Source organism: Propithecus coquereli, unplaced genomic scaffold, assembly GCF_000956105.1.
Source record: "Propithecus coquereli isolate 6110/MARCELLA unplaced genomic scaffold, Pcoq_1.0 Scaffold1, whole genome shotgun sequence".
NCBI lineage: Eukaryota > Metazoa > Chordata > Mammalia > Primates > Indriidae > Propithecus > Propithecus coquereli.
In genome coordinates this window covers 18,939,729-18,949,186 of record NW_012133857.1, presented here as the reverse complement: position 1 = coordinate 18,949,186, position 9,458 = coordinate 18,939,729, and the positions used below count along the sequence as shown (strand labels likewise).

At 38.6% G+C, this 9,458-nt stretch overlaps 1 protein-coding gene across 1 annotated transcript in view; it reads left to right on the top strand.

Annotated features, from left to right (window-relative positions):
• Window positions 1–9,458, top strand: part of ARHGEF3 (Rho guanine nucleotide exchange factor (GEF) 3) — a 198,196-nt gene that overhangs the window by 170,115 nt on the left and 18,623 nt on the right. The window contains exons 6-8 of the mRNA XM_012640761.1: window positions 313–409; window positions 625–701; window positions 5,713–5,979. Of these exons, the coding sequence (XP_012496215.1) occupies window positions 313–409; window positions 625–701; window positions 5,713–5,979 (441 nt within the window). The remainder of the gene's footprint in view (window positions 1–312; window positions 410–624; window positions 702–5,712; window positions 5,980–9,458) is intronic.

Here is a 9,458-nt window from a genome sequence, read left to right as displayed (position 1 = left end):
ATTGAAAAAGAACCTGCTGGTAGCTAATTTTGAATAAAGTGGGAATTTTCCAAGATGCAGGATCTTGTTGATTTTAAAAATATTATAACACTCAGATCTGCTCTATACCTAGGATTTGTGCTCTTTCCTAGATGTATAATATATTAGAATAAAAAAGCTTTTGAAAAAAGCTTTCTGTAGTGTTACAGGAGAAGATGTTGTTAGAGAGCCAGAGTTCGGTTATTGATGGAACCTCTCAGGGACCACCTGTATGAGCAGTTTACTGCCTCTGTTTTTAAATATTTGCGTCCATTTCTTGCCCTTCTCATGCAGGCCTATCACGACCCCATGCTGAAACTCTCCATAATGACAGAACAAGAGTTGAATCAAATTTTTGGAACACTGGACTCTCTAATTCCTCTGCACGAAGGTATAGTTTTGTTGCAGGAATGAGTCGTGGCTTGTGGCCTTAATTGATTTATACACTCTGAAGAGAAACCAGAGTGTTTGTTGCCTTAATTGAGTTTTCTTATAGCGAGTCAGTGTTTATGTAATACCTTTAATATGAATCACCCAGAACCTACTTCCAGCCCTGTTTGTATTTGAATGCCTAACAAAATCAGCATTCTGTTTGTTTTTTGCCAGAGCTCCTTAGTCAGCTTCGAGATGTTCGTAAGCCTGATGGCTCGACTGAACATGTTGGTCCCATCCTCGTGGGCTGGGTAAGAAAAATTCTCTGGTCTTGGTTGAAGATAAATTTCAGTAATTTAGGTGGAGTTTTATTTTAGCTAGACATTTTTTATTGGCAAATATTGGTTTCACATCAGAAAAAAATAAAATAGTAAATTCCTAATAAAATTTATAATTATATTTAGGCTTTATCACTTTAAATCGTGAAAACAATTGTTTTCTTATTACAGATTTACTGCATCTAAAAGTAACATGGCCTTTTTCCAATAAAATAAGTAAAGGTACAGATGAAACTATTATTAGTTTCACATCAAATAAAAATAAAACTACTTAATATTTGATTCAGGCTAATTAGTAATATAATTACTACCATTTCTAGTCCCATAAAAATTGATTGACATATTCCTGTCCACCACCAAAAAAGCTTTTTGGGCTATAAAAAAAATCTAAAATATAGCGTTATAAAGAAGATAATAAGTAAATATTTCTAATGTTTAGCATATATAGGATCCTAAGTAATTTTATAGGAGAGCTTGGGTATATGCTGACCTTCATCCCAATATAACCCATTCCTTTTCTTAATTAAACAAACAAACAAACAAAAATAAGCTGTGATTAGGGGTTATAAATTTATGGTCTGGGGCTGAATTTGTGTTTTATTGGGTATATAATATTGCTTGTTTGTTTAATTTACTTTAGACAAGACATGCACTTTCTATTTTGCCACAGTACCCACTGCTCCCTATTCTATACATTTCTGTTTCCTTCTGTGAGTACTTGAATGTTCCACCCCAGCTCTGGGTGTTTGTCATTTGTTATGAAGCAGATAATGAGATTAGATTACTTTGATGACTTCTTACAGGCAAGATTAGATCTGTCATCCCTCTGATCCACACAGTGTTCCAGAAAAAATAGACAGGAACTGCCACAACAGCTAGTATTCGAGATCATTTCACTGTTTGGAGAGTGCTGTGAAGGTTTTTATCCAGTTACTACTTGTATTTTAACCTTCCTAAAACCTTCCAGTTCTTGTACCCTGATGATCTGTGGATGTGCAGAAAGTTTTAACATTGGTCTCCTATCTTAACTTATGCTTCTCAATGACTGCTTTGATCAAGAAGCTTTGAGGATTTCATGACTTGGAAAGCTTTAGTTCAGGAGTCAATTTTAGCACCGAGGCTGAACTATCCCAAGGGTATCTGAAAGGCAAGTAATGTTCCAAGATGAATAATTGAAATGTGCCTTAATATTTCAGGAGAGATCATTTATCTTATATTTTTTACTTTCATTTTATTACGAGCCATGGTAGATATTTTAACTTCTTTAGCCCACAAAGAAATTTCTCAAAAGGGAGCCAGCCAACTTGAGGCAGAGAAGGTATAATGAGAAGAGGATCTGCCTCAGTATTTCTTAAACTTCCTGAGTCTGTGGCCTGCTTTGAATGGAGATAAAGGAGGCAGTGAGGCCACACTCCAGAATTAGCAGGATAACTGCTGTTTTTGACAAGACAGCAATATAGAACTACATAGTTTCTTTAAACATCATATGCAAATTTTCAAGTTGTGCCAGAAGCAAAATTGTAGGAATTTTCCTTGTTATTACCTTTTTTTTTTCTGAAATATTTGTCCATTTTATTAGAAAATTGGTTTAATCTGGGAGCAGCTTTTGCAGTCTCTTTCTGTACATACCCAAAGGAAGTGTGACCATGCAGGTCCGTTGCTATCTAGACCCTTCAGGCATCAAATGGGGACTTGCAGCTTGAAGAGCAGCCTAAAATTAAACAACTGGCCCGTTGTTACCAGACTTCATGAGAAATGGCACTTATTTATCAGGCCTGATGAGCTGTTAAATGTTTTTCCTCTTTTAACTGCAGATGTGTCCATGCGAGTGGGAACTGTAAACCAAAGGGTACATCTGTTTGAGTTCTGTTCTTTTTAACAGAACAAAATAAACATCTTAGTGAACTTTGAATGAGAAAAGTTAGAGCCCATTCGACCCATGGAAAATTGATTTATTTCCCCCCAAGGAAAAAAGTGGAAAAAAAAAAAAACCCCCTTTTAAACAAGTGAGCCTTCCAAGTGGAACAGTCAGTCCTGGCCAGTCGTTTTGACCTTAGAATGAATCACTTACTTTTACTTTGAAGACCTTAAACAGAGTGGTTGTGTTTTTTCAGGGAACCACCCTGGTTACTGAGGATCAGTGGCCCCCACTCCCTAATGGCAGCTTGTTTGAGTAGCCTTCCCTATCGTAAAGAAACACCTTCCCAAGTGACTTACCTCCGTGCTAACATTTTTTCAGTAATAAAATAATTTATAAGCTCTCCAAGGCAGCAAGTTCTCATGTTAATTTGGGTTCTAATTAAATTTTCATTCCTAAGAGAGAGGCAGGGTACATGGAAGCCAAAAAAAAATCGATTTGTTCTGTCACTTTTCACAATATTAGGGAGATAGGAAGAATTTCTTTAAAGAGTGAACAAGTTTCCCTTATAAATTCTTGATACTCTATTTAAAGAGATGGCCAGTAGTTCAGAGCTTTAGGGGAGAGGCAAGAACAGGCTTCAGACTCTTGGTTTTGCCTCCAGCTGAGCAAGTAGTTTGGCTTCTCTAAACCACAGTTTCTTCAACAAAAATACTCTAGAGACAGATAATGATTGCTAGCACTTACTGATTCTTAACCAGAAGCCAGTTTCCATGCTCCACATTTTATGTGCTTTATCTCATTAATAGAGAGGAAGACATTAGTATATACATTTTGTAAGTGGGCTCATAAGAGTCACTGACTAGCAGCTGTCCAAGTTAGGCTGTGTGCCTGATTCTCCCTGATTTCAGAGCCTGTCCTCTTAACCACTGCATTTTTCACCTCTCACATTCTCAGTAAGTGAGTGTGTATGTATTTGGGAGCCAAGATGTGTCCACTCTTCATCCCCTGTATAGTTAAAGATCGCTTGTGGTCTTTTGTAGCCGATGGCTAAACCAAATAGCCCTTCAGGTCATGCCCAGGAAATGAAAACCCTGTCAGGTGTGAACACAGGACCAGAGACTGATTTGGTTGCCATGGTAGCAGGGCGGTGGGATCAGAGGGCGTAATGGCCCGTTGGACAGTGAGCAGCAATGCGGGCAAGGTTCCTCACTAGTTTGCATCCGATAGTTACTGCTGATTTGTTTCTCCATAATGAAAACGCTGGACATTTCCAGATCTTTTTAAGAGGGAAGGAAGTAGAAATGAAATTAAGAAGGCCTGAGGCCTTGTTCAATTAACTCCGAAAATCTAAATTACAAGCCACAGCACCATGTCTGGGGCGAGCGTGTGTGTGTGTGTGTGTGTGTGTGTGTGTGTGTGTGTGTGTGTGTGTAAGTACCAATTATCATTACTTTCAAATATAAAGTTGAGGAGAAAATTTCTTCTGCAGCTCTTTTTAACACAAGTAGAGGTTTTTTTGTGTGTTTTTCTTTTTTTATTTAATAACATGTAAGGAAAGTAGACATTTCTAACGAATGTTAAGCTCAGCAGTGAACTTTTAAAATATTACTTCACTGGCATGTTTTCTTGGTTTCAGTCACTGGGAAAATAATTTCAATAAGAGATGTAAAAGCAGCAGCAGAATAGTTAAACTTTCAGATGCTGCCACGCTTTATTTTTAAGGAATGTTCCCAAACCATGAAATATTACCTAATCTTATATTCCTTTAAACATTCATTTATTTGTTCATTCAGAACAAAAGCTTTGACTGTCTGCTGTGTGGTAGGCCCAGTGGAAAGTACTGAGGATACAGAAATGAAAGACACCGTCTTGCCAGTGTCTCACACCAAATCCCTCTGAAGGGCAAGTGTCATAGTGAATGTGGCTTTCTAGTCCAAGGGAGAGAAACAAATGCGGCAAGGCCATCGGCTACGTCTTATTGCCTCTGGTAACTTTCTGGAGGCTGGTAGCCCTCGGGTGCCATTAAGAGGGAGAAGTAGAAAAAGGGGATGAGAGGCTTTTTCCATTGAGTCTCTGACGTGGTGTTTACACAATGTGACTGATGGGACATGTCAGGGAAATTAGCATTTTGCTGGAATGAAGGCAGTGGAGTTGAAATGTTCTAAAATCTTTAAGCTTGAATTGTTCATTGTGTGGTATTATGATGTTAACCATTAGTTATAGCCAAAAATCATTCCTGGCCTGTCAGAACTCATTTTTAAAACTTTTATAAATGCTTCCTGTATCTGATTGTTTTTACTAATCATACTTTTGCTTTAACTTCTTGAGGCCCTTTATAATTGGGCCACCTTGGAATCTTAAACTAATGTAGAGGTGCTTGCCCCAAGCCACCCCAAGGACTAGGCTGTGGAATCTCACCCCTTGCTCCCATTTGTGCCACTTAGTCTTCTAGATTAGTTTCTTATTTGTAATTTTAAACTAATTTAAAAATAAGATAGTAGGTTTTCAACTTACTGGATATTTTTGGAAGATTAGGAAAATTCTGATCTGTATGCATATGCAATAATTTTGGTTTGTTTCTAGCTTGGTAGAAAGTGCAAAAAAAAAGAAAGAAAAGATAGGGTCTTAACAATCAAGAAAGTAAATGTGCAGCTAACACAATTACTTTGTGAAAGCAAGCCAGAGCCTAGGAAAACTATTGCCTGCCATTTTGAAGATTCCACTGGTTTTCTCCAGCCATGCATATAAAGGAATGTTGGAAAAAAATAAAAATTAAAAAAAAAACCCAATAATTTAAAAAGCCAAGTGCAGTGGCTCACGCCTATAATCCTAGTGACTCAGGAGGCTGAGGAGGGAGGATCACTTGAGGCCAGGTGTTAAAGACCAGCCTGGGCAACATTAGCAAGACTGTCTCTACAAAAAATTTTTTTAAAAAAATTTTAAACCCAATAATTTATTTTTAAAAATTACTTTTCTAGAGTGTGTGTTAAAAAAAGAAAAAAGGAATGTTAGCCAGGCCTGGAGACCAGTTAAGTGTTTGTTCAGTCACAGTGAGTGATGCCACTTGGAGCTTCAGAGCTTAATTATTTTGACACTCCAATTTTCTCTTTGTTTCCTTCTTAGCTGCCTTGTCTCAGCTCCTATGACAGCTACTGCAGCAATCAAGTAGCTGCCAAAGCTCTGCTGGACCACAAAAAACAAGATCACCGAGTCCAAGATTTCCTACAGCGATGTTTAGAATCCCCCTTTAGCCGCAAACTAGATCTCTGGAATTTCCTTGATATTCCAAGAAGCCGTCTGGTGAAATACCCTCTGCTTCTTCGAGAAATCTTGAGGCACACACCAAATGATAATCCAGATCAGCAGCACTTGGAAGAAGCTGTAAGTCTGGTTTTTTCCTCTCTTCCCTTGTTATTTCCCACACAGTGGCTAGTGGATTGGGTCAATGGGTAAATGAAGGGTTCCTAGGTACTTGGGACTCAGGAATCGTGGGTTCCAGGCCTGGCACTGCCATCAACCAGGTTTTGATTTTACAGATCACTGCTCTCCTCTCTCTGCCTCAGTGTCCTAACCTTTAAAACACAATGCTTACATGAAACACCCTGTAAGGTCCCTTTTGGCTCTAAAATTTCTCGATTCTATATAGCTCATTCTAATCTGGGGTTGTAGTTGCTGACTGTGAGAGTTAAGATCTTTGTGGAGATTTTAAAATTGAATGTCTTTGTTTAGTTAGAGAACAAGGAGTTGCCTTTTAGCTTAGCCCCAATGCCCGTTTGTGAAGGTTACATCCATTTAAGCTAGCTTCCATCAGTCCACAATTGCAGTGGGGTGCCTCGTCAAACCCGCTCACCAGCAGACTCCTCACCCTGCAAAGGTTTTTGAGTAAGGGTTGGGTGATTTGGGATATATAGATTTTTTTCCTTAGCAGTAATAGAAGACAAGGGCAAATGGGACCATATCACTACAGTGTTGCAGACTGGGACCTTTCCACCCAGAGAGCTCTGTTCTGCTTGAGGTCCTCTGCGGGGCAGGACAGAGCGAGTGGCAGGCCGGGGGGAGCCAGTGGCCTGAACACAATAACAGAAGGAGGATATGTGTAGGTAATTTGAAAATCAGAAGCCTTGAACCTGCTGAGCAAACTGCCTATCTCCTCCCAGAGAGGGGTTTAATAATAAGCAGTAGTAACAACAATAATAGTAATAATTGCTGACATTTATTAAGTACCAAGTAAAACAACTTTATGTAATAGCCTTGTGGGTTATGTGTCTCATTTAACGCTGACAACAACCTATGAGAGAGCTGTTCTTGTTAGGATCATTTTCCAGATGAGTCTTGGAGGGGTTAAGTAGCTCGCGCAGGTCTCGAGCCAGCAAGTGATGTGGACGCCAAATCCTATGCCTTTCTTCCTCTTTACAATTCTATACCCGGATGTGGAAAGCTGGCTGCTCCTTTGGGCCCTGTGCCTTTGGGATTGCAGAGAGCTCTCCGGTCATCAGGCTTTGTGGAGAGGCCTCACTGGTGCAGGGCTGGGCTGTGTCTCCGTGTAGGAGAGAGAAGAATGAGGAAAGGCGCTCTCCTGATTCATGAGGTGTGCGATCTATCTGGCAGGCCCCACACACAGACACCAGGCCCTCAATCCAGCACAGATGGGGAATGGAGGCACTGAAGATGAGGCCCATCTCACTTCATCATGTCTGTTTTTATTACTGGGAACAGTGTGATAGAGTTTCCTCCTCTCCATATTTCATCCTGGCAAGTGTGTGGTCTGCAGAAATGAAAACAACAGGGAGCTCAAGCTACTCTAAATAATTACTTTTTTGAAGCACAGGAGCATTTTTTGAGTTTTACTGTAAAGATTCCTCCTTTTTAATATGCAGCATGGAATACCATTCTGCTTTTAAAAAACACCCACTGAGCTGAAGTTTGAATTTAAAAACAGATAGATAAAAATATGATTGTTTGCAATATAAAAGGATGTGCCAGTAAGCAGTTTCTCTAGTGCATGAAAGTTGAATCTGCATCTAATTATTCAGGCAGATCTGTGCATGAAGCACAGTATACCTGTATTTGAAAATGTCTGCAAAGCAAATCTTCTAAATGCCCATTTACACAGTGTAGGCACAGAATTTTTTTCCCTTTCTTTTCAAAATTCTCATAGCATTACTCCAGAAGAGCAGAATTATTTAGCCCTGCACTCTTGGATGCATTGTGAACGTTTGATAAACATAAAACCCATAGTACCAACGTAGCTTGACTTACATGTTGCCTGAATAAATTTCCCATCTATGAAAAGGAAAAAATCAGAGAGTAAATTGCTTCCACACCAAGGGAGTTGATTACATTCAGTCCTATGATTAGATCTAAAAAGAGGTCTTGTTTTTAATGCAGTGTATAAACTACCACATCTTTATTAGAATTTCTTAACAGTGTTTTAAAGGTTGATAGAAATTTCCCCCAAAAGAGAACTTCTTAAAATAGGACTTTGGATATTCAGATATTCCAGAGAACTGGTTGTTTAATATTTTACGTTCTAAGGAGTGTTTTAGGCAGAAAATTATCCTACAGACCATCCCTTCCCCCTGCCCACCTCTGTTCCCCAACTCCTTAAAAAAAATTACTGAAATCAATGGGAAAAAGAGTCCTGCTGTTGATGCAACAGCAGGAAAGACTGCTATTCTTGGTTCATGTCAGGAGCCAATGAGTAGATGACATTGCGTCACAAGGGACCAGACAGGGCTTTCAGATTCCACACTGAGAATGCTGGGTCCAGCATGTAAGGACTTAATCCCTGCATTGTTACCAGGTATCTCTCATCATCTCCCTTTACCAGTCCCTTCCTTCGGTTTAAACCTTGGTGAGAGACGCAACAATAAATTTAATTTAAATGCATGACTACAGTGACTGTTTGCTATTGGCAACCTGCTATATGCAACTTTATTTCTCCCTGAAATTCTGAAGAATAAACCTCTCTCAAGAACCAATGCAGAGAGATAAGACTCTTACGATGTTCAGGTAGATATGAATATAAAACATTATTTTTAATAAATGAAAACCGTCCCAGAGTTACTATTATAAATGTATACAGAGAATATGGAATGATAACACTGATTGTTTCCAGTGTTTTGTCTCTATTTTTCAAATACCAGAGAAAGAAGCAGTATGTGAAAGTAGTCATAGCTGCCTAAGGAACCACTGTGGCATTTGAGTTTATTAATCTTCATGTGACATGCCAGCTGTTCAGTTCCTGAGTTAAATTAGGAAATGAACACACCCTTATGCGTGTAGTGTATCTTCTTTCTGGTTTCCTGGATACTTGCAGGAAACTCAGAAAACTGACTCAGGTGCCCATCAATTCCAGCTGTCCAGGTACACCTAGTAACAGTCAACTGATAAGATAAGCCATAGCAATTAATGCTAAGGTCTTTAAAAGCAAGGAAAAAGTATGAATTCCACTACATGTTAAAAATATAGAAGGGTAAAAGGATAAGGTAGACATACAACAATTGCTCAGATACCTCCCATAGATTTTAAGCTTCTGGAGGATGGAGACCCTCTCTCATTTCTTTGAATGCTACCACCTAGTCTAACACCAAACATTAGTTAAATTAATTTAATTTGAAGGATAAATCATGGCTTTAGTATATTTTGTGAAATTTGTTTTTTGTCTGTCTTGAAAGTAACAATGATTAATCAGTCATCTTTGAAAACTAAGAGGGGAAAAGAGAAACAATGAGGAAAATATACCAGAGTGTTCTGCTATTTATTATTTGTTTTGTGTTAATAAAACTTAGATTAATTTTACAGGACTTATATTTAATACTAGGTTGACATCAAAGGTAAAAAACTTTTTTTTTTTTTTTTTTTTTTTT